Raw genomic sequence first — 26,094 nt, 5'->3', positions numbered from 1 at the left:
ATGTCATGTGACTTATGTGATAACATGTCGCAATATTATCAAAGCTTTTAACTGGCCAAAGCTGAGGTTACTTAGGTTATACTGCACGTTATTGAAAATGCAAGTGTTGTAATGGCAGCTATTTTATGACTGATAATGATTTAAAAAATGTATAAAACAAATTAGGGTTACTTGTATCTGAGGCAGGCAAAGCTCATGTAATTTCCGCCACTGCGTGCTGTGAATGACAAACGATGGGGAATGAGTCCCTGGCAGAGGACCCTCCAAACAAACGCCCCGAGGCTATCACAGCTGTTACAAGTGGATCACAATATCTGGAATTGTAATTTAACAGTTCTACATTCTGGGCTTGGGCCTGAAAAAATTGTCCACAGCTGAGTGAATGGTGTCAATTTACAGAATCTCACCGGGCTGTGTGAGGATGCTGCTGTTGACGTAGTTGTCAAGGTAAAGAATTCTCAACATGTTCCTTTATGATAGATATGACAATTTTAAATTTTGTTACAGATTTTCCAAAATTTCATGGAAGTTAACGCACTAGATTTGCCTTTGCGACCACATAAAATCATGTGGCCGGCCCGATCTGGCCCCCGGTCCTTGAGTTTGACACTTATGTTGCAACCTGACATTTATTGTAGTCCTAAGGAATGTGATTCTTCATATGTAGAATAGATGCCTCGGTTCAAGGAAGGTTGAGAATGACTGAGCTATCCGCAATGCGCATTGCTCAATGAGTTACATGGTAAAGTACTGAACAAGCCTGCTGAAATAAGTGCATTTCATTCTCATCAGTATGATTGAGAAAAAATAATGCTGAGGTCGGCAACGTTCTCATATTTGACCTTTCAAACTGTAGAATTGGTTCAATATTGGAAATAAGCATTTGCAGCTCGAAAGTGTCATTCGACAGTAGCCCTCAGCCTCAAAAGGTGTATGCCCCCCCCCCCAGCTTTAGGTTGTTGGTTTTAAAAGCAGTAACGCCATCTGCTGACCCTACCCTGCCATTGAACACGCCTTCGACTTTGCACCAATGGTTGGTTGAAAAGACCGAATATAGGGTTTTGATTGGCTGATGGAGTCCGCTGTTTGCTCAAACAAGCAAACGATTGGTTTTCAAGAAGTGACAGTTTACGACCAAACCCCGCCTATTTCTCCCGTCATCACGCTCATTGGTCAAAGTCAGTGCTATCCTGAGGTCCCAAGCAGCGCTTTACGTCACTCTCTTCACTTTACGTCTCAAAAGTTTTGGGGGTTCCATTTGGCAAGCAGCGTGTGCGTGTACGAGAAAGGACACACACACGAACCGTCGACCCACTAAGATGCCAGCACACGTCATAAGTGGGAAGGAGGTTTCGGCGTAAGTTTGCATTATCATCATTATTATTATTATTTTTTAAAGGTGTTTTCATGTCATTTTTATGTCAAGAAATTTAACTAGCTAAGCGCGGCATGGTAATGTATGCTGAATAACTTGGCTGCTAAATAGCCAAATGATTCACTCTACCCCCAGACTACATCACCACAGTTCACATAATATTTTTCGCCTTTGACCTGCAAATATTCTGCATTTGTTCAAACTACTTTTGCACTCTGATTTTAATGTATAAATTGGGGCGTCTGCTTTGGCAAGCTGCAAACCACGTGAACGAAGAAAGTCACATACTCTGAATGTGCTGATAACGTGGTGATGATTGTCTTCTCGAGGGATATTTGATTGGGAAAAAAAAATCTGTTATGCAATACCGACACGCACAGAGACTCCTGTGCAAAGAGTGATTGCACATCCTACAGTGTATTGTGTAACAACTTAGTGTAGTTTTGATCCGATCTTTGTCCTTTTGGTCAGGTAATCCCAGATGGTTTATTCAAGCAACATTTGTCTGCTATTTCTGTCACACCATAACGTTTGATATTAAAATGTATAATTAAAGTTGTAACCAATGCCTTCTGAAACTCAGAACATCAAGTTGCATGTGCCGGTCACAAGACCTGACAGCCATGCACCCATTGGTTGATAATTGAATTCAACGGAACTTTACAGAGAGGGTTTATATTCACCCTCGACCCCACAAAGCATGACACAATCAGGCATACTACTCACTGTAACGTATTGGCCTTTATGGAGATTACCACCAGTTGACTATTTTTCAAAGAGAAATACATTTTGAAACCATACTTCTGCTATAAAACATTCAGTAGCTAAATTAATGTTTATTTCATTCATTCATTCATTCATTCATTCATTCATTCATTCATTCATTCATTCATTCATTCATTCATCTTCTATCCCTTACCTAAGCTCGGGCCACAAGGGCAGTAGATTTAACAGGGACAGCCAGACTTCCCTTTCCCCAGTCACTTCATCCAGCTCTTCTGGAGCGACCCTGAGGGGTTCCCAAGGTTAGAGACAGTCCCCTCAAATTCCCATTTCATTTTCCGGATATATATATTTTTTTCCCAAATGCAAACGGGAAGAGCATTTTATTCCTCACTTAAGCAACATTTTTCCCTATATCATACATGATATAGGGATAGGTTGTGTTTTCATTGTAGTGGGCATGTATGCAAGTTTCTCAATTAATTGCGGGTAGATATCCCTACAAGGAAGTTCCCAATAACTTTTGGTAATTGCGTACAATTTTATGTTATTTTCCAAATAATCATGAGAATCAACTATTTTGTGGTTTTAGTCACTTTTATAGCCAACAGAAGGTTAATATCTCCACACTAACTAACTAACTGGTGTCATGCATGTTCACTATAACCAAGAGCGGATAAAAGACTTGTGTGCAACTCGTGGAGCATCACGTTCACTTTAGTGTAGTTAAGTTAGTTTACGCTTTTTTTTTAAAAGTCATGCTTTGTCTCGCATTCTCATAAGATAACAATGCATGACTTTCTTTTCTCAAGAGGAAATGAACAAATGCATTCAGTGTTGAGTTTTGTTCACATGAGCCAAATGAATGATAGTTTTTGACTGCTACAAAATGTAGTTAAGACCAGCATCACCGTCGTCTTGGGCTTTTGACCTTTGAGTGGCTCAGCTGACTTGCTTTAGCCTTATCTGTTCCTTCAATGTGAAAATCGGCATTGTTGCCCCTTCCCCTCACCAAAATACTGTATGAGGAAAGTCAAAGAGCAACAACAAGACGACTGTTTTGTGGACTTAGGTGGTGGTTTTGCATATCCATGTCCATTTTCCAAGCCACTTATTCTCACTATGGTCAAGGGAGTGCTGGAGCCTATCCATTAAAAAAAAAACATTAATATACATTATTCGTTAGTTACAATACTGTGTATAAATACATAGAGATCTATCTATCTTTCTTATCATGGGGTCATGAACGCTGACCTGAACTGAGGCCAGTGATATATATGTGTGTATTTGTATATAAGCATTAAAAATGGTCTTGTGAGCTTTTCCGCGCTGATAGATCTCAATTACTGCTTGTTCCTGGATTTCTTTAGATCTTTGCATGGTGTCTAAGCTTTTGAGGATCTCTTGGTGTATTTCACTTTATCAGGCAGGTCCTATATGTCGATTCTGGATTGAGAACAGGTGTGGCAGTATCAGGCCTCTGTGTAACTAGAGTTTGAACTCTGTTATGATAAAGCACAGCGATGTCTTGACGGGGGGCATGTAGGTGTTTTTTTTTTTTCTTATACCTTTGTAGAAACCATTTAAAGCTGCATTTTGTTTTTACTTGTTTTGTCTTTGACAAAAGTTAAAAATTGTTTGCTGATTGGAAATATTTAGGTCTGATAAACAAAAAAAATAAGAAATCAGGAAAGGGCCAACAATTTTCCACACCACTGTACATCCATCATCCATACATACCTACACGCATACAGGACATACATAATTAAAATAATGCAATGAGTTACTTTTTTAAAAAACATTGAAACAAGTAACTTTTGTTTTTTCATTTTCTCAGGCAGGTGAGGGAGCGCTTGAGGAAGGATGTTGAGCAGATGAAGCTTCAGGACCCCAACTTCCAACCTGGTCTAGTGATTTTACAGGTCATTAATTGGCTGGTTTATGCACTTCTTATTTCATTAAATCTCACATGATTTGCCATTTGCTCCTCCATGAAATCTGCATGTCTCCTGGAGGTGGGTAGGAGGTCAGACTTTAGGCCCGCTGCACAACTTGTGACGCGACTGAATGCAGATGAAATGGACACATGAGAAAGAACATTTTGAGGCAACACAAAATTGCGCTGTATTTTTATATATTTTTTTATTCTATATTATAATAATATGGCGAGCAGAAAGATGTGAGCGCTAAAGGATGTAGTGTTGATGTTTGACAGGCTGTTGGCAATGATCGGCCCATTCATTGACTGCCCTTGTGGATTTCAGCTAGTATGGCTTTGCCGCATCTAATTTCATGCCCTGGAAAATGATTTTTTATTGTGGAAGCTCTTGTGGCACATGGCACATTTGATTGGCAACACCATCTACCAGTGATTCAAATTTAAAACTGCAGAAAAACGAGTTCAGGTCACTTGTTTTATGGCGGGCCTATTTCACCTAAGATGTCATCGTTTTGTGTTGTCAAAATAGAAAGCTGATTTATGATGTTTAACCACAGTAAAAAAAAAAAAAGTCTTTGACCGGAATAAATTTTCTGTTATTGAAAAAACTGTGCTGGTTGTCTCTACAGGTTGGAGATCGAGATGATTCTAATCTCTATATTGGCATGAAACTGAAGGCTGCATCTGAGGCAAGTTTCTTTATTCCCATCTGACTTGTCCTGTAAATTATCTGCAGTCACATCTAGCATGGCCTTCTTTGTTTTGTCATGTAGATTGGAATAAATGCCAAACACCTGAAACTTCCCAACACTGCAACTGAGAAAGAGGTGAGGAGGAGTTATGAATGTCAACGGAAGTAAACCTTTAGATCTAGAGTAGGCTGCGGAAGTCTTCATAAAATGTGGGCCAGAATAGAAGCCACCTTTTTTTTTCTTTCAGATTCTTCACAGTATCACAGAGGTGAATGAGAATTCTTCTGTCCACGGGCTCATCGTCCAGTTGCCCCTAGACTCAGTCCACAAGATCGACACAGAGATGGTGACTAACGCTGTGGCGCCAGAGAAGGATGTCGATGGGTAAGTGGAGCAATGATAAATTTTTCTTGACATTTAAGTTCCCTGTACTGTATTTACTTTTGACATGAATTCCTATAAATTGACACGGAACATTTCAAACTTTGAAAACCACTCGAATCTTATGATCCTTTATGCAGGATCTATGAAAGTGAAGAACAAGTGCCCTGATATGTTTGTGTCTTGTCTGTTTAAAGGCTGACAAGCATAAATGCTGGCAAGCTGTCTCGTGGAGACCTAAGTGACTGCTTCATCCCCTGCACTCCAAATGGCTGTATGGAACTGATCAAACAGACTGGTAAACAGTGCAAGATGATATCCTGAAAGTTTCTTTGACCATTTAATCAACAGCAACAAGCAATCTCTCATTCCTCTGCTGTTTCCTTGCAGGTGTGTCAGTGGCAGGGAAACGAGCCGTCGTGATTGGTCGTAGCAAGATTGTAGGCGCGCCAATGCATGACCTTCTGCTCTGGAACCACGCCACCGTTACCACATGTCATTCCAAAACTGTGGAATTGGCTGAAGAGGTAACAACTCTTACGTGTCAGCTCTGAAGTATATGCTATGGTAGGGGTGGGGAAAAATATAGCCTGGGGCCACATGCGACCCAGTTTGTCTTTAATCTGGTCCACTGAGTCCTCGAGGCCCTGGATATTGTGGGTGTAAAGGCGGTTGTGCACATGTGACCCACCCTGCCTTGGTGCTCCTAGGTACTTATGTAGACCGACCCTCTCCAATGGAAGTCAAATATTGATCAGAGATAGAGTTGAGGTGGAACTCACGTTTTTGATTTATTGAAAAACAAAAGGTTGGTAACAGCACCAATGTCCTTTCTTGACATGCAAAAGAAAGAATCAGCCACACATGATAATATTCTCACATTGAATGCGGTCAAAAAATAATTGGCAGATAAGTTTTAGTCAATGTTGTATTGTTTTTGTGTGAAAAGTGCTTTCAAAAGATAGTTTGATTAATTTTGCGGTAGTGTTAAGCTTCAATTTTGGTTTTAGTTTTCATTTAGGTGCATCACTAATTTTATGATTATTTCTGCTGTCTGTCAGATACTTAGAATTGTTTGATGATCTTAATGTGCAAAATAACAGTGTTGGACAATGTCATTTTCCAAATTGACCCCTCTGTACAGGGCATTTAACCACGCCTCCTGAAGTGACGTTACTCCACGTGCGCTGACGTCAGACAAACAATTAGCAAAAATATCGGCGCAGCAAGAAAAGAATAGAGCGAAACTGTCCGATTTAGGCTTCAGGTATTTCAGCGAGCGGTATTTCAATGGTATTTACATGCGTATCGACGGAGAAACCATTGATATTAGCGCGAGATGTTTCCAGAGTCAGAGGAAGACCGAGAAGCCACATAATATAACATATTATAACCCAAAGACAAATTCGTCATTGACAGTTTCCTATTTTCGTGTTACATATCACACTTGTGTGCAGAATCTGTGTGTGTATCTGTATAGCCGTTTGTGAACCACCGTATGAAGGAAAAGAAGGCGAGACTTGATTTACGAGTTGTTTCTCTCGTTTTCTTTGTGTAACGTCACGCGGTCCCCTCTATAATTATTCTTGAATTAGTGCCGAACCTACGTAAGTCCCAACCGAGTACGACAATCACTACTTCAGTGTCCTCAAACATCCTTCCTTCAGTCTTGGTGTCTCGGTGCACGTCAAAGGCTTTTAGGACTGCTAGTCCGGTTTAGCTTAGCTAATTAGCCGCGAACAATGGGACATGTTTGTGCAGTCAGATCATCGCAAAATATCGCTCAACACAGATCAAGTGTGACAATCATTCACACGTAGCTATATTATGCAAGCGAAGAACTGCTAATTCATTTATATGAGACATGTATTGAAAATCAAATATAGGACTTACCTTCGTGCAAACATATCTGTTCCGGTTGATGGATTCAGTTGATCATGCGGTCTTCCACAAAGTTTTATCCATCAAAGACATTTTTCATACTCTGTCTTCTGTTCCGGTTGATTTTAGATGGATTCAGTTGATGATGCGGTCTTCCACAAAGTTTGATCCATCGAAGACATTTTTCGTACTGGGTCTTCGGTTTTGGAAAGGGTACGAATTGAACTCCACCAACTAGACTTTCAGGATACCTGTCGTCACTATTATAAAGTCCGTGACTACACCTCTTAACCATATCTATTGTTAAAGAACCCAAATACGCGATAAAACGCCAACAGAAGCTATACTGGACCATCCAGTGTTGTCTGAGAAAACTGCGGGTCCAAAAAGGGGGCGTGGTTTATGCAGATCTCTGGCCTCTGATTGGTCAGTGACGCGGATTGCGCAATTTCTACGGAGGGGTCAATTGCGTACAAATTTGGGTTACTTAGCTAAGGTGGGAACGGAACACCAACCGAGGACTTCCCTGTATTATCAATGCATTACTTACTGATAATACAATTCTAATGTTTGGAAACAATTCTGTTGTTATGCTTGAATCCAGGTCGGCAAGGCAGACATCCTCGTTGTTGGCATTGGGAAAGCAGAGATGGTGAAGGGAGAGTGGATCAAGAAAGGGGCAGTGGTCATAGATTGTGGCATCAATCTCATTCCAGGTTACTTTGCTTCAAATTTTCAGCTTGGTTGTTTTTCTTTTTCTTTTCCAAGTGTGTTGTATTTCATTCATATTAATATAAATTTTTTTCGTGTTGTAGATGAGAGCAAACCCAATGGCAAGCGGGTTGTGGGTGACGTACACTACAGCTCGGCCAAGGAGCAAGCAGGTTTCATCACGCCAGTACCTGGAGGCGTGGGACCCATGACAGTGGCCATGCTGATGGCGGTAAAGTTAATTTTTCCTGATTGCTTGGGCAACTACTAAATTAAATTGTTTTATTTTAGGCTGCAACCTGCAGTATAGTTTCTATTTGCATGAATTTATGTATTTGTCTTGAATGTCTTTTTTTTTGTGGAAGTCAAGTGATTTTCTTTCTATTTCTTTGTATGGGTTTAGAACACAGTGCTGAGTGCAAAACGTTTCTTGGAAAGCCATCAACCAGGGAGGTGGAGTATTTCTTACACCAAACTCAAGCTCGAGAAACCCGTCCCAAGGTTTGTACTTAATCTGCACCCCCTCAAAAAAAAAAAAAAAAAAAAAGTAATTTGACATGTCCACAGGCAATCTAATGTGACTTTGTTTGCTTAATATTTGTAGTCAAGTTTTTGTCATCTTTGTACTCTCGCAGCGACATTGTCATTTCTCGCTCCTGCGTGCCAAAGCCTATTGACCGTCTAGCTAAAGAGGTGGGCCTGCTCTCAGACGAAGTCGACCTATATGGTAAAACCAAGGCGAAGGTGCAACTGAGCATTATCAAGCGACTGCAGGCACAACCAGACGGCAAATACGTGGTGGTCACAGGGTAGGCTGGACTTTTACCCACTTGACATTACCGGTTTGACACATGTTGAAAGACCTATGATTCATAGTGAAAATTTCTACTTGTCCTTTGCTTTAAGTGTATGATACAGTGATCCCATCATTTTCCTATCATTCATTCATCTTCTGTACCGCTTAACCTCACCTGTGTCAAGGGCGTGCTGGAGATTATCCCAGTTGACTTTGGGACCCTGAACTGGTCGCCAGCCCAATAGGAGAGCACATATAAACAAACAAACAAAACAAAACAGTCTGCTACTGTGCCTTATTCATTATCCTACCATGAATTTTGACTAGATTTTATATACACCGAAGGTTGTGGTTGGATGCTTGACGGCAGTATTCCTGAACTTTTTATTGAGCCAAGGTGCATTTAACATTAGGACTTTGGTGGGGTTAGCATGGGATCAATTCCCGCTCAGTCATGGTGTCGATATGTGCCCTACAACTGACTGCTGACCAGTTCAGGGTGTTGTCATCCGCCTTTTCCTCGAAGTTAGCTGGAATATGCTCCATCACTCCTCCGACCCTTGTGAGCAAAATGGACGGGTGGATAAAAAAATTCCCATGGCACACCACCAAACACAATTGTTACAAAAAGTAGATGGACAGGTTAATTATGTACCTTCTGCCATCAAGTGGAAGACCATTGAATTGTTTTGCTCGTCACTAGATATTGCTGAAATAGATTGATACATTATCTGTAGGAAACAATTTTCCGATGGTCAAGTGAAATTATTACATTTTCCGTGGCACACCTGGTGATCTCTCATGGCATATGAATGTGCCATGACACTTTTTCGGTATCACCGGTCTACAGGTTTCTCTGACATAATTTTCTGTGTAGTATTACACCAACTCCATTGGGTGAGGGAAAGAGCACCACCACCATTGGTCTGGTCCAAGCACTTGGAGCCCACATGAAGCTAAATGTTTTCGCTAATGTCCGTCAGCCTTCGCAGGGGCCCACGTTTGGCATTAAAGGTGACCTTTGACCAACTTGACATGCTGCTGAGATTTGAAATTTAAGTGCCATACATTTTATACTTAAGAGTTTTGCTTTGTGTCAACAGGTGGTGCTGCAGGAGGGGGATATTCTCAAGTCATACCAATGGAAGAGGTACTACACTTCAAGAATAGTTGAGAAAAATAACTAGAGGGCAGGCGATGGGAATGCAGTACGACTGTGATTAGTGACATTTTGCAAGTTATTGGCCGCTTCCTCAAAGCTGTTTATAATTTTCAGGGCATTGTGAACAGGCACATAATCATGTTGAAGACCAGTTGTCCTGCCCCAACTCACACCTCTTCCGACACACCGATCAAAGCAAATGTTTCCTAAACAGTGATGTGCTCGCCCATGTTGAAGGAGTAGACTCGTAGTTTTTACAGACCTATAGCTTTTCTGACAGTAATCCTCTAACCTTGCTGGCACAACTCGTTTATATAGTGTATGTGTGTATACAACATATTTAAGATAGTGTTTTCATTTTAGTTCAACCTCCATCTCACTGGAGACATTCATGCGATCACGGCGTCCAACAACTTGGTGGCTGCTGCCATTGACGCCCGCATGTTTCACGAGGCCACGCAAAGTGACAAGGTTGCAAAAGTCTTTTATATTTTTATTTATCTATTGGACGCTATAGTTTTTTTTTTTTAAAAAAAGTGTTAAACACTGCTGTCTTTGTTTCTATATGCTTTTTTAAGGCTCTATACAATCGCTTGGTCCCACTCAGTGGAGGACAGAGGAAGTTCTCCCCGGTCCAGATCAACAGGCTAAAGGTACTGGATCTAAATAGTCTCATTGGTTTTCTTTTGGTTTGTCTTGTTTTAATGCTTTGTGTTTTTCTTTTTAGAAACTAGGCATCACCAAAACTGATCCCACCACTCTGACTGAGGATGAGATTGCCCGCTTTGCCCGTTTGGACATTGACCCGAGCTCAGTGACATGGCAGCGAGGTGAGAACATACCAGAAGCAGTCACTCACATTTGACGAGCGCGTTCGCACATGTGTGCCATTGGACTTGCATATCTGCACAGTCGAGCATGAAAAATCACGTGCGTAAAATTTTTTTACGAGTAGAAAAAAAAATTGATATTGAAAGACGTCGCTTATTTTTTGTAGTCTTGACATTAATTTACATGTTTATTTTATAAACGTTGCTCACTAAACAAGCCTGATCGTAAACCATTAGTATTCACCTGGAAACAGTAAATGCAAGTTAACCGTACTGAGCATGTACGGAATTGATGCCAAAAGCGCATGTTCCGAGCTGCTTCACGTACTGCAAGCGTATTTACGTTGAAAGTCATCAACATAAAAAAAAATAAAAATACGTTTGACCATCATCCACCTCGTCGCTTGATTCAGGTGTGGCCAATACGTCAAACGCACGCACATAAAGCCGCGTTCTAGCTAGCCGGCCTCCTATTTACGTGGTACGCGTTATCTTGAAGTTGAAAACTTTTCCCTCTACATGCTTTAAGAAGATATAGATCATCTACTGCTAGTTTTCATCAATGGATTGACAATAGATGGCTCCTTATTAGATTAGATTATAACAATACATCACAATTGCCAACAGGAATGTTTGTTACAATGTATCGCTAGCTTCTTGCCCTTAACGACGATTATGTTGAACTACATTTTCAGCATTTTCAAAACATTGCGGGTCTAGACCGTTCATGTTTATTCCTTGACAGGCCAGTGCATTTAACTTTTCTTCAGATAAAGTTTGTCAGATCAAGAATTTTTATTGATGAAAAATTTTAAATAGCATCTTATATCATGTTTGTTCATTTCTGAGTTTGAAATTTTCGTTTTCTATTTTAGTTATGTTTTTTTTTAATTTTTAATTTACAGATATGTTATATTAATCCAGTAAGTTATTTTAAGGTTTTGAGATTCAATCCCTAATCACACCCGCAACTTTATCTGTGGGCATGATGGACCACACCTGTACATTTTTCAAATGTGAGTGACTGCAGAAATAAAGTATTATGATCCTCATACTGTAAACCAAAGTTGTTGTTAATAAGCAACTTTATGTACACTCATCCTATTATTTTTTTTCCATACCTGTAGTACTTGATACCAATGATCGATTCCTCCGGAAGATCACAATTGGACAGTCGCCGACTGAAAAGGGGTATACAAGAGAGGTAAACAGAAACACCAAATGACAGTAATGTAAGGAAACAATACAAACATCTGAAAGATGCTAAACCCCCCCCCCTCCCCCCCGGCCCCACTATTTTAAGCATTTGATTTGGGGGAAAAAAAAGATTTTTGGGGAGAGCTAATTGGAAAATGATGCAGAACAATGCGTACTTAATGCACACTTCATTAGGTACAATGGCACAACCCAATTACAAAATTTAAGAACAAAACATGCCTTCACTCTTTTATTTAACAAATGCTACTTACCATAGAAAAAACACTCTAAGTGTAGTTCGTCTGTACTGCAAGCTACAAACACAATTCTGAAATAAATGTTGATTGAACACAATAGAACGAGGTTTTATCTTTGCCAAGGCAGATTTTTTTTTAAAAACGTCTCTTTTATTGGAAAACATTAGGTAGTGCTGCTGTGTCTGTTGCCGCTCGATTGTGTGCATTTGTACACACAGAAAAGGAGGTAATTGAGCGGTAGTAAATCAGGAATCATTGTTTTGTAATGAGGAAGATGCACTTTTCTGTTTCTGTTATCCTCCAGGCCCAGTTTGATATCACAGTGGCCAGCGAAATCATGGCAGTGCTTGCCCTCACCAGCAGCCTGGAGGACATGCGTGAGCGGCTCGCCAAAATGGTGGTGGCCACCAGCCGTGGTGGACAGCCCATCACCACCGAAGACCTGGTCAGGAGCATTGAGTGACTCAAAATAATAATACAGTGCTACCTTGACTTAGGAGTGCCCCAATTTATGAATCTTTTGAGTTTCTACTGGTCGTGGTGTATTTATTTATTTACTTACTTACATCCATACTGTACTTGCTTGGTTACTTTGTGTTTGAGCCAAAGAAAAACTTAAACTCACTTAAACCAGTTTCTTTCTTGTATACTCGTGTTTTTACATTTGTATTTTAGAATACAGTCCTATGTTCCTTTATTAAAAACGTAACAGAAATTTTAGGAGGGTTTTGAGGAGCTCAAACACAATCTCATTGAAATATATTTACATGGGGAAAATTGATTCTGAAATACAAGTAAATTAATTCATTAATCCAGGTTAGGGCTCACATACGGAATAAACTCCGAACTCAAGGTCCCACTGTGCATACAGTAGATAAATACTTGATTAATCTTGCTGGGAAAAGTCATCCATTCATTTATTCATTCGTACATGATAAGACAACTAATACACGATTACCAGTGACAACATGATGGGCAATGTTGTTAATCTCAAGTGCATTTCTGTCTTTTATAGGGTGTGTGCGGTGCCTTAACTGTGCTAATGAAAGATGCCATCAAGCCAAATCTCATGCAGACTTTGGAGGTGGGTTTAACGCTATACTACTACTTGTGACTAAGTGTTTTATTACTTGAGTGTGGACTTTTGTGAAAAAGGAGAAGAGTGTGTGGATTACCCAACTTAATTATATTTTGAGTCTCATTTGTATTATCCTATTCAACAGGGAACCCCTGTGTTTGTCCATGCCGGCCCTTTCGCCAACATCGCCCACGGCAACTCCTCCATCTTGGCTGATAAAATTGCTTTGAAACTGGTGGGACCCGAGGGCTTCGTTGGTAAGTGAAGAAGGATTGTTATGTTTATATTGTCTGTATCCCAATTTGTTCTTGGCTGCATAATTGTGTGGATTCTAGTTTTGTATTGGATTGACTTTCTGTTTGCATCCATTGTGCCTTTGCCAAACAGTAACCGAGGCTGGCTTTGGTGCTGACATTGGGATGGAGAAATTCTTCAACATCAAGTGTCGATACTCCGGCCTGAGACCCCATGTGGTCGTTTTGGTGGCCACTGTCCGAGCCCTCAAGATGCACGGCGGAGGGCCAACGGTATGTTTTCCACAACCTCTTATTCACACATTTTGGGAAAAAAATTATCTTCATACTTCAAACAATATTTTGTACAACATGACCATAATCAAATGTCCTGCAAAATAATTAGTACCGTAATTTCCGGCCTACAGAGCGCACCTGATCTCACCAAGTACATTTGTAAAGGAAATACCATTTGGTAGATACATAAGCCGCAAGTGCCCACGATGAAACCCACATTGAAACACGAGATATTTACAAAGAAAGACACTACACAGAAAGAGTTTTCAAAGTTTTAATACCTTAGTTTAGCTTAACATAGCAACACCACGGTAGCACGAAATGGGCTGGTAGAGAGAAAAAAAAAAAAAACACGCTAGCGTGGTGCTAACAGGGCCAGTTAAAACAATACATACTGGTAGAAATCAGTGAGACACTGCAGTAACACGGCAGCAACAGGCTAGCACAGGGCTAACAGGGCCGGTTAAAAAAAACCCCAAAAAACCATACTGGTAAAAGTCACTTCCTCGGCACATATATTCCACCGGTCTCATTCTTACAGTTTCCGTTCGTGTGCACCCTTGCAGCCGTTGAGGAAAAAATGCACAAATTAGCAATATCACTCCATAAGCCACAGAGTTTTTAGAGTGTAAAAAAAGTCGCGACTTATAGGCCGGAAATTACGGTATTTCCATTTTTCTAAAGTGTTATTCCTAATTAGTTTTGCAACAGATCTTGAATCGATCCCACTGTTTGAAGGTCCATATTTGTCTACACTGGAATATTATTTAAAATTTTGACAAGCACATTAGTGCCATAATAAAATAGATTGGCCAACCATTTTTCTTTTTCTCGCTTAAAATTTTTTTTTTATGTAATCAAATTTATTTATGAAACTTTCATCATGGTGCCCAGACACGGCGCCATACATGCCAGTACTGTAGGACACTGAATTTCTTTTCCTATTGATATAACAATCAGCGTTACGGCTGTAATGAATCGGGATTCAGTGATTTCCGTAACACCATAAAGACATTACGTAACATTTGCCTGATGAGCAAAATTACTATTTCTCTGGTTCACATTTTAGCAAGATCCGGTTTTAGGCGCATCGATCTTCCCTATACAAACATGCATTCACACTTACCTTTACTCTTAATTTAATCCTTAGTCATCCTACCATGCATGTTTTTGGAATGTTTGAGGACACCGGAGAACCCAGAGTAAACTCATGCAATCATGGGGAGAATATGATCACACCACATAGCCGAGGTCTGATTCGAACTCAGGTCCTCAGAACTGAACAATAAGTTATCTATCGTGCTGCCACGGTTAATCAGGTATATTATTAAATCCTTCTACGCCTGTCAAATTAATTAAAATTAAAGGAATTTGGTAATGAAAAAATGCTTGCAATATTGGTATTATTTATTGCACATGACAATTTAAACATTTGGTAGCTTTTTTTTGGGTGAGAATCGTGGAAGTTATTTGCTTTCGCAGGCCACATAAAATGGTTAGGCTGGCCGGATTTGGCCCCCGTGCTTTGAGTTAGACACCTGTGGTCTATCCATTTTAAAGTGAGATTGAATAACTTAATTACATGATTTGATAGATGTGACTTTTTTTTTTTAATGATTTTTTTTGTCATTTTTAAGGTTACTGCTGGGATGCCGCTACCAAAGGAATACATTGAAGAGGTAATGTACCCTGCCGCCTGATAATGTTTCCCATTAACAGAGGCAATTGTATCCTTAGTTTCACCTTCAGAGCAGTCTTAAGTATTAGTTGTTTTTTTTTTTTAAACTGTTGAGAGAAAATTATCATCTGAGATTCATAAACTCCTAAGCAGTCTCACAGGTGAAGAATACAACACAGTATGTATACTATAGTCTGCCAGTAGGAAAGCAGTCAGTATTTCATGCTTGCAAAATATAAAGAATAAGCAACTATGTATTGCCTGCTTTAAAAAATAGACTGACCAACAACCAAACATAACAGGTGTGTGTTTTTACGGGTAGAACCTTGAGCTGCTGGAGAAAGGCTGCAGCAACATGCGGAAACAGATCGAGAATGCCAAACACTTTGGTGTGCCAGTGGTGGTGGCTGTCAATGCTTTCAAGTAAGTACAACCTCCCTAGACCAAAGAGCTAATTAAACCAAGTCTTAACCAAGCAGTACAGTTAAAATGTGCTTGCTAGATTACAGTTTGGAACAATAGACCTTGATTTTCATTGTCGCTGCTGGATATGTAGGTGACGTTTCTGGCATGTCAAAAATTTTGACATGAGCGGAAAGGATCTGTCCTTCCCATCGTTTCTCTTTTTGCCTGCGCAAATAAAACAACAAAATGAAAATCCTTTCAAGAAGCATGGAGAAAACTTATACTAAACTATCGTAATCTGGTGGTTAAAGGCTTACGCTACAAAGAGCCTAGCGAGGCTGGTTGTTGGAGCTTTGCAGTTTATTTACTGACAAGTTGTTACACGTCCTTTGGTCTATTAAAGGTGGGAGATAAATCTAAACTATTATTGTTGTGATAATCAATACTACTGTTGTTTTGGTGTCCTTTAAAACTTTTGACAGTGAGAAAACTTTCATTACTATAGAGCAGGGGTCGTGAACCTATGGCTCGCGAGCCATACCTGGCTCTTTCGGTGCTTGCGTATGGCTCGCAGAGCCCTCATAACGACATACTGTATACAGCAGGGGTGCTCAATGTGTCCACCGTGATCGACCAGGCGATTGCTAGGCAGTTTTGGTCGATTGTGTGACGGCGTGGCCCCCCCAAAAAAAACACAAGATGTCAGCCTGACATTGTTTTTTTTTTTTTTTTTTTTTAATATTTTGGGAGCACATGTAACTTTCTCTAACAATGACCTACTGCACGGCCACACACTCTTCTTCCTAGTTAACCTTGCATCACCCCCCTCTGCTCTCAAAGGGGTACACTGATAATTACAAATCTTAAAGTCCTTACTCAACCTATCAATGTGGTTTATAATGACAGCGTACTTACGCGCCGCCCACCACTGGAATTTTTTTTTAATCATTATGACAGCGTACTTACGCTTCGCCCACCACTGGAAATTTTTTTACGCACATAAGTGGAGAGAAATGAAAAAAATTAAACCAGCAGACCAGCTGATTGTGAAAACTTGGAACGAACCTCTCGTCACATGCCACACACTCCGGCATGTGTTGAATGCTGTACTCACAATGTTTGGTTCTACCTATGCATATGAAAAGTCTTTGTCACATTTAAAAGAACATTAAGACCAACCTATGTTCATGAATAATGGATGGCAGTGTCAAAGGGTGCATGAAGTTTAATTTAATGACGTATAGAACAGACGACAAAGCCATCAGCAAAAAAGTCGCATTAATGGTAAGAAACTTTTCTCATCATTGGTTAGCAACCGCATAATGTTACTTAAATGAATTTGGAGACTTATTGTACTCTTAAAGTGTTGGTCTTACATAAAATGCACGAATACACTTGGATTTAGTTTTAAAAATATTGTATGTAACTTTTTGAATTACATTTTAAAATATTTGCTGTTTATGTCTCTCTCAGCCTAAAAGGGTCCCGACCCCTGCTACAGAGTCTCGCTTAGGTTAGTTCAGTACAACTCAAGAGAGTTAGTTCCCTTGAGGGTAGGAAAACATCACTTTACAATGTTTTAGTTTATGAAGTCATAGTTTTGATATGATTAAATGGAATATAAAGAATTGAAGAGTTTGTGCCTCACAGTTCATTGTGGCTCCTTCTGATGTGTCTCTTGGCCACTAAGAGGAGTCATGGAGACCCAAAAAGATATTTCGCCACTACTGTATGAAACTCAGTACGCGGCAGTCATATTAGTAATTTTTTTTCTCCCCCTCAGAGGATAAAGAATGCTGTACATATTGTTATATTGTCTGTCTACATGCATTGATGCATTTTTGTTCATAGAAGTGTTGCTTTATGCTGCCATATTAATCCTCTTTGCTTGGCCATCTATGGTGTAATTGCAGTTTGTTAGCATTAAGCTGATCATTCTCCATGACAAAAGATTATGTGGTGGTTTTGAATACATATTTCTTTGTTTTATGTATAATAAACTTCAATTGGACCTTTATCTTGAAATATTTGCAGGTTGTATTTTCACTCACTTCCTAAAAATCTCAAAAGATTTCATGTCTCTCTTATCTATGAACCAAGTGCGTCTAAGCCAGTTGAATGAGTGTATGGTTTCTCCCTCATGCTATTGTTGTTGCCATATAGGACTGATACGGATGCGGAGCTGGACCTGGTCTGCAACATGGCAAGAGGTGCTGGGGCCTTTGATGCAGTGCGTTGCAACCACTGGGCTGAGGGTGGAGCGGGTGCGCTCGCTCTGGGGCAGGCTGTCCAGAAGGCCTCGGAGGCCAGGAGCAGCTTCAAGTTCCTTTACGACTTGGAGGTATGTGGTCAAAGCAGCTTATGGCACTTATACGCATGTGCCAAAGAGATGAGGAGAAGCTCATCTTTGCTTTTATCTCAAGTAGACTTGACTATTGTAATGGTTTTCTGACTGGACATCCCCAAACCAGCATTTAACAGCTGCGGCTCATTCAGAATGCTGCAACTCAGGTTCTGATCATCTCGGAGCATATTATTTATTCAAAAGTCTCTACAATGGATCCCATCCAACTTTCGAATAGACTTCAAAGTTCTGCTACTGGTCTATAAATCACTAAATGGTTTATCTCCTGAATACATGAAAGAAATGCTCATATAAACCCTATGGGACTGTGAGATCGACAGACTTGGGTCAAATAGTGGAGCAGAGTCCAAAGCAAACAAACATGGTGAAGCTGCATTTAGCTGTTATGCTCTTTGCTATGCTTTGGTTTTGTTGATTTGCGTTGATCCAAATAACTTTATGTCTATTCTTTCTTGATTATTAGCTTCCTATTGCTGAAAAGATACGAATAATCGCCCAGAAGATCTACGGAGCAGATGATATTGAACTTCTCCCAGATGCCCAGCACAAAGTGGAGCTCTACACCAAACAGGTCTGCAGCTCACTTAATCTGCTCCATCTCAATTTGGCCATGAATGCACTGATTCTTGAGTAACTCTCAGTAGAATGCAGATTTAAACCAAAGACTCAGAATATTGACAGGTACCGATAGGATTGTCCCGGTAGGTTGCAATGTGCTGTGGAGAAGAAAAAAAAATTAGGATTGGAAACAGCGGTTTTTTTTTTTTTTTTTTTTTTTTTAAACATGAAATCAGACCTAATTTGTGACTTCAGCAGGATTTGCATGGAAATTGTACATTTTTGATTTAAAAAAAAAAAAAAAATAAAATAAAAAATAAAAAAATGTAATGGTGAAAAGTAGACTCAGGAGCCTACACATTTGCAGAAGTAAAACATGTTCTTGGCCCTCAGGGTTTTGGCAACCTCCCAATCTGCATGGCGAAAACTCACTTGTCGCTGTCCCACGAGGCAGACAAGAAGGGTGTGCCCACAGGTTTCATTGTGCCAATCAGAGATATTCGAGCCAGTGTAGGCGCAGGCTTCCTCTTTCCGCTTGTTGGCACGGTAAGTTTTTGTTTATTACGTGCCTGCGAATAACCTCAATTAACATCCAATATTGTTTTTGCCCAATTTATGTGTCTTGCTTTTAGATGCCCACAATCCCTGGCCTCCCCACCAGGCCTTGTTTCTATGACATTGACTTAGATCCTGAGACTGAACAGGTCAACGGGCTCTTCTGATCTGATTTTTACTGGATGCTGGTAAGAAGATGTCTTGCAGATATTAATGATACAGCACTTTGTAAGGGTGTTTAGCCACCACCGGTTTTGTTGTTGTTTTAGTGATGTTTGATGAATCCCAGGATCTTTTCTTTTTTTTTTTCCCCCTCTACGGTTCACCAAGGTGGTCCAATGCTGCATCCAGCTGTGACAATCAAGGTCTAACTCTTCATCTCCTGTCTTTAAATCTCTAAGTCTTACACTGACTTTAGCTTTTCCTGGCTACTGAACCTCTATGTAGTTTGAAATTGGTGCCCACTAATTTTTTTAATAGGCTTCCTGAGGCTGTCATTTCAGTGATAAATACTGTCTTCTTCTCTCGAAGATCAACACTGCTTGGATACACTCTCACGTTTTGAAAAAAACATTCCATAGCAAAATAAGAGTGCCTACATTTTTAATTGCTACAATTTAAATATTGCTAAGATTGTATGACCGTACCTTAATTAATGAATCTGAAAATTTTATACTAATAAATTTTTTTTATCATAAAAAGAGTTTCCTTTTTTTTTTTTTTTTTTTTTTTTTTAAACCCTTTGTGACTTGGAATACAGGCGGCACGGTGAAAGACTGGCGAGAGCGTTGGCCTCACGGTTCTGAGCACTAGGGTTCAAATCTTGGCCCTGCCTGTGTGGGGTTTGCATGTTCTCCCCGTGCCTGCGTGGGTTTTCTCCGGTTTCCTCCCACATCCCAAAAATATGCAACATTAATTGGACACTCTAAATTGCCCGTAGGTGTGATTGTGAGTGCGGCTGTTTGTCTCTTTGTGCCCTGCGATTGGCTGGCAACCAGTTCATGGTGTATCCCACCTCCTCCCCAATGACAGCTGGGATAGGCCTGTGCCCCTCGTGAGGATAAGCAGCTCAAAAATGTATTCATGGATGGATGTTGGAAAGAACTGAAGAAAGGATTGGTTTCTATTTAGCCACCAGGGGGCGAAGAACCCTTATGTATTTGTGACTCCAGCTCAGTGTGTTTTATTTAATTTAATTTTATTGTTTTCATCTGCCTAGAACCAAATATTCATTGCTACTGACAGAAGGCTGGCCACAGTGCTCCATGGAGCAAACAAAACAACATACGTACTAAGCAAAGAAGGACAAAGTGAGTGAATGCTGCATTTAGTGTCTGCTCATGAGGGTACTGTTCATGCCTATTTTTAGTGAACAGTATGACTAAACCAAAGAAGTCTCCCCCTCCCACCCCTCCTCTGGAAAACCCGATTTTTCATTTTTTTTTCCAATCTTAATAACTGATACATATTCACATGTATAGTTTGTGCTTCGTGGAGCATGGCATTTTTTTTCTTTCTTGCAGACAAAACAAGCCAGAGAGAACATTTTATTCCATCCATGATGTAAATCCCAAGTACTCACTTTGTGTCTCACTTGAGCAGCAAGAACAGTGAAAATAAAATGTGCAGTCCTATTTTTATGTTCGCCAGGCAGTGTGCAAACCATTGTGGTAAATTCACTGAGTTACAATAACCAAAACATTCCTCCTTGCGCCCCCCCCCCCCCCCCCCCCCGCTCTGTTTTTCCAGTGTGCCAATATATTTCAACTCGGTACAGATTCTAAGTAATCAGGAAGCACGCAGACAAAATTTCAATTTTTTTTTTGTCCAAAAAATTTAATTAGGAGAATTATTTACATCAGATGATGAGAGCAATGGCCAAATAACTCAAACGAGGCAAAGTTTTTCAGCAGCTCTTTTCATAAATAAAACAAAAACCAATAAATAAATACGCAAAAAAACATGTCTCGTAAAAAATAAATAACACTTGTAGGCTACATCAGTGACTTAAATTAAAATATAATGCATACTATAAAAGAGTCTACATTCAGAATCCGTATGCATGCCACCATATCAGTTTATAAAATATTCAGAAAGCAAGTGACAACATGAGCAACAGCAGAAAATAGTTTTATTTCAATGAAGTATATTATAGAATTATATACTATATATCTCTATGTATACATATTTCTTTACAAATAATGAATATTTGGCATTATGTTCATCTCACTATAGATATGATACATAAGATGAAAATAGTTTTCGCTAAACTACCCCCCCCCCCAATTATCAGAATTGTTGACATATCTAGTCTACCATCTTGATTAAGAAAGATACCCTTTAAATATTTCACATCTAGTTCTTCAAAGGTGAGGCTGCCAATGAAATATTGAAAATATGATGTTAATGTAGCAGAGATGATTTGCTTCTGCAAAACAAGGGGAAAAAAGTGTGGTTGAGTAATGTGACGAAAGATGGCACTTGGAGTGGATTTCTGTCCTCACAGTATTTTAAGGTGACAGTGTCTTTTCTGCCGAGAGTGTTTCGGCAAGGTTACGGCGACTGACTTGCTATTAATTCATCGTCACTCCAGTGATTCCTCCCAAAAGGGGAATCTTCTCCGCTACTCACTGCATCACATGACCACCACGTTAACGTAATTTTGAAAACAGTCCCAGCGGATCGTGGTAAAACCACCTGAAATCTGGGGGGATATGTCAAAGTTGTCACTCATCCAGCCAGGTCATGGCCAACCGCAGAGGTTCAATCAAGGCAACTGGATTGTTCTTGTTTTTTGGAGATGTTTCTCTTTGATTCAAAAAGCTTCTTTAGGTTTCCCGCTGACAATTTAGGACTAAAGAAGCTTCTGGTTTCAAGGTTTGCACTAGCTACATGGCTGTATGACCTTGAGGATCTGTCTTTTGTTTATCAAGTATAATCAATTGACTAATTTTGATGCAATTCTCATGACTTGTTTGTCAAAACGATAAAGTCCCATTTGTTTTTTTGAACAAAACTTGTCTTGCAATTCTACCCTTCATAAATGCTCTAGTTTATGGCAGCGACATTACCGCACCTTATTTTCTTTTGTAAAATTGTCTGGGTGCACGCTGTCGTGTCACACACGTCACAAGTAGTGTACTGAACATACGTGTTCAGGGGGTGCTGCCTTTGATTTAGGGATTTACAGTGAACATTCGTTCATCACTGGGGATAGCTTCCAGGCCCGTCTGCAATAAGTGAAATACCACAATATAGAGGGACCATATTGTAATATTAAAAAAACAAAAATCCCTATAGTTTTACCTGTGCCATACACTTTGAACTCATCTAAATTTATTAAAACACATGTATTTATACACACTACACATACATATTTGAAAATGCTCCAAAAATGTTATCGTAGAATATAGAAAATACTGTAGGTATTGTAGTCCACAGAGAGGTGACATTGATGCGTGTGCGTGAGTGTATAGGCATGAGCGGCGGTCAACAGCAGCTCTTGTAAAAATGTGCTTATTGTGTTTTGAGTTTGACTGCTCTCTTGGGATCCAATTGACAGCGAAAAAGTGCATTATCTCCTTTCCTACATGCGAGGGCATCACAGCAAGTAAGTGTCCTGTAAAAATCCATTAAAAAAGCAATCACATAGAAAACTGCATATAGCAATGGCACAGACAATGGAGCAGGGGAACGCAACTATTTCTTTGGGCCCTTGTCAGTCACTAACCACCTAAATAGCCATCACCACCCTTTCTGGTGGATGTGTTAACAACTATACTGTACCTGTTTAGTATACTCTCTACATTGTTATTGTTTCCTTAGGAGGAAAAAAAAAAAGAAACATTTATTTGAGGTGAGGCATTTATTTGTTGTGGTGCAAAGCACCGGGTTCAGTGTCTGTTTGACCAGAAACCACAATTGGAGGTTTTAGGATGTTCCTCTCACTTGACCCTCATCTCACTCGGCATTTGCAATGATCTGTTTGCTTTGCCAAGTGAAAGGCAGACTGAAAATACCCAGAAAAGATCCTCACATAACGCAGCCCCACAGCTACACAACAGCAACATAACGCCAGCAGTTTGGGGGCCCGACGCGGGCGGCGCGCCCATCTCCTCTAAGCCGGCATATGTCAGGCCGGCTCTGTCTCTCCGCTGTCTGCCTGCCTCTGTGCGAGCAGCAGGGGTCTGTCTCTGCTTCTGCCAAATTGCTGGCATCATGTCCACACGCTCCCTCTGTCAAACTGTTTAAAAAAAAAAAAAAAAAAAAAAAAACTCTCTCTCTAGGTGTAGACGCGTGTCACCCAATGGACAGACATGGTCTGCTTCGAATGCACATCCTTTTGTACACGAGACATCAAACGCTCTGTTTGAAAACAGGAAAGTAAATTGAAACAAAGTCGGCGTCAGTAAAAGTCAGTCATGTATTTTACACGATGTAATATGTTTTTGAATGGCTTGTTGTCAGAAGGCAAACGGGTGGACTGAATTTTGGGCGGGAGACAGGGTACAAACCGAATCTAACAAAAGTGAGCACATCCTTCACATTTTTACAAATATTTGACACCATATATCAAGTCACGTGATGCTAATGTATTAATGTACCAATTTGGGCATCTCACTTAGGAGTGCACTCACTTTTGTTGCCAGTGGTGTTAACATTGTGTTGTATTGTTTTGAGGGCACATTAAATTCACATCGTTATAAAAAGTGTACTTTACATTGTAGCAATGTGTCATTACTTCAGTGCTGTCCCATGAAAAGGTACACAGTAATACAATATTTACAAAAACTAAATAAATAAGTGAGCGGTATAGTCCATCTAATTCTAGTTTTCAAGGTGTAAAACTAAACTTTTTCTTAGTACTACCTTTGATTAATATGCAAGTGCTGTACTGAATCGCAATACATTGTGTATATGTACCGAGTATTGTGTTGTGGTTGTTGAGTGTATGTGGGGTACGCAGTATTTCATAAAAGTCCTTATTTTGGGGTACGTGCATCACATTCCATGAGATACAGTGAAGAAAATAAGTATGTGGATCTGAAATTTTCATCATAGGTGCATGTCCACTGTGAGAGAGATAATCTAAAAAGAAAAATCCAGAAATCACAATGTATGATTTTTTTTAACGATTTATTTGTGTGATACAGCTGCAAATAAGTATTTCAACACCTGAGAAAACCAACGTTAATATTTGGTACAGTAGCCTTTGTTTGGAATTACAGAGGTCAAGCATTTTCTGTAGTTGTTCACCAGGTTTGCACACACTGCAGGAGGGATTTTGGCCCACTCCTCCACACAGATCTTCTCGAGATCAGATAGGTTTCTGGGCTGCCGCTGAGAAACACGGCGTTTCAGCTCCCTCCAAAGATTTTCTCTTGGGTTTAGGTCTAGAGACTGGCTAGGCCACACCAGAACCTTGATATGCTTCTTACGGAGTCACTCCTTGGTTTTCCTGGCTGTGTGCTTTGGGTCATTGTCATGTTGAAAGACCCAGCCACGACCCATCTTCAATGCTCTTACCGAGGGAAAGAGGTTGTTCCCCAAAATCTCACAATACATGGCCGTGGTCATCCTCTCCTTAATACAGTGCAGTCGTCCTGTCCCATGTGCAGAAAAACACCCCCAAACCATGATGCCAGCACCCCCATGCTTCACAGTAGGGATGGTTTTCTTGGGATGGAACTCATCACTTGTAATCCTCCAAACATGGTTAGTGGAATTATCACCAAAAAGTTCCATTTTGGTCTCATCTGACCACAAAACTTTCTCCCATGACTCCTCTGTATCATCCAAATGGTCATTGGCAAACGTAAGACGGGCCGGGATGTGCTCGTTTAAGCAGAAGATCCCTCTGTGCCATGCATGATTTCAAACTATGACGTCAGTGTATTACCAACAGTCACCTTGGAAACGGTGGTCCCAGCTCTTTTCAAGTCATTGACCAAGTCCTGTCGTGTCGTCCTGGGCTGATTCCTCACCTTTCTAAGGATCATTGAGACCACACTTGGGGCTCCACTCCGATTGAGATTGACTGTCATGTTTAGCTTCTTCCATTTTGTAATCAATGGTCCAACAGTGGACCTTTTTATTACCAAGCTGGTTGGCAATTTCTCCGTAGGTCTTTCCAGCTGTGTGGAGTTGTACAATTTTCTCTCTGGTGTCTTTGGACAGTTCTTTGGTCTTGACCATGTTACAAGTTTGAGTCTTCCTAATTGTATGGGGTGGACAGGTGTCTTTATGCAGCTAACGACCTCACACAGGTGCATCTGATTTCAGGATAATACATGGAGTGGAGGTGGACCTTTAAGGGGGGACGAACAGGTCTTTGAGGGTCAGAATTCCAGTTGATAGACAGGTGTTCAAATACTTATTTGCAGCTGTATCACACAAATCATTTAAAAAAGCATACATTGCGATTTCTGGACACGCACCTATGATGAAAATTTCAGACCCCTACATGATTTCTAAGTGGGAAAACTTGCAATATCGCTGGGTGTTCAAATACTTATTTTGTTCACTGTATGTGTGGCGGGGAAATAAAGTCAACATAGACTCTGACCTCATATTCGCTGTCTCTTTGTCGGCACAGCAGCTCTAAAATAAAACCAAAACTCAAAAACGTGTACTCTTACTCTTACCTGTTATTAGGGATGAAAGTCCATCATGTCATTAGAGAATGAATGACTTGTAGCGGATGAAAAGAAGTTATTGTACAGTCACCGGACATGTCAACGTGATAACCACAGATTTAAATGAGAATCAATACAAAAAGTACTTTCCAAATTCGGTCTGAACAAAAATAATGCTTAATTTGACTGATAGAGAAGTGCTTATTACAAGTATTTAGGTCTCAAATTGAGATGAAATACACAAAGGAGTATTTTTTTGTCTTATTCAGCTACTGTAAATGGAGCAAAATTGTGCCATACCTCTCATTTCTATCATATTAAGTAAATGTATCCAGTGAATATGAAT

General features: G+C 40.1%; 1 protein-coding gene across 1 annotated transcript; it reads left to right on the top strand.

The window, feature by feature from the left end:
- Positions 1-1,201: 1,201 nt before the first annotated feature.
- mthfd1b (methylenetetrahydrofolate dehydrogenase (NADP+ dependent) 1b) lies at positions 1,202-19,795 on the top strand. The gene is made up of 28 exons (XM_061844523.1): positions 1,202-1,357; positions 3,936-4,020; positions 4,667-4,726; positions 4,811-4,864; positions 4,977-5,113; positions 5,308-5,408; positions 5,501-5,637; positions 7,596-7,707; positions 7,807-7,934; positions 8,106-8,203; positions 8,338-8,511; positions 9,376-9,512; positions 9,602-9,648; positions 10,024-10,131; positions 10,239-10,313; positions 10,388-10,490; positions 11,618-11,694; positions 12,249-12,389; positions 12,960-13,028; positions 13,168-13,279; positions 13,410-13,549; positions 15,190-15,231; positions 15,553-15,653; positions 17,799-17,976; positions 18,464-18,571; positions 18,952-19,104; positions 19,191-19,301; positions 19,444-19,795. Exons 1-27 carry the CDS (start codon positions 1,320-1,322, stop codon positions 19,278-19,280), a joined length of 2,805 nt encoding a protein of 934 aa, XP_061700507.1. The 5' UTR covers positions 1,202-1,319; the 3' UTR covers positions 19,281-19,301; positions 19,444-19,795.
- The last annotated feature ends 6,299 nt before the right edge of the window (positions 19,796-26,094 follow it).

The sequence above is a fragment of the Syngnathoides biaculeatus genome, chromosome 15 (genome assembly GCF_019802595.1).
Source record: "Syngnathoides biaculeatus isolate LvHL_M chromosome 15, ASM1980259v1, whole genome shotgun sequence".
In the NCBI taxonomy this organism is placed as follows: Eukaryota; Metazoa; Chordata; class Actinopteri; order Syngnathiformes; family Syngnathidae; genus Syngnathoides; species Syngnathoides biaculeatus.
Note: the sequence above shows the minus strand (reverse complement) of the source record. Positions and strands in the feature narration are given on the sequence as shown.

Bases quoted from the DNA above. Each gene is read 5' to 3' on its own strand.
- mthfd1b (XM_061844523.1), top strand. From the start codon at position 1,320: ATGCCAGCACACGTCATAAGTGGGAAGGAGGTTTCGGC. The intron at 9,513-9,601 runs GTGACCTTTGAC...TTGTGTCAACAG, and splicing joins GCCCACGTTTGGCATTAAAG to GTGGTGCTGCAGGAGGGGGA. The intron at 10,314-10,387 runs GTACTGGATCTA...TTTTCTTTTTAG, and splicing joins TCCAGATCAACAGGCTAAAG to AAACTAGGCATCACCAAAAC.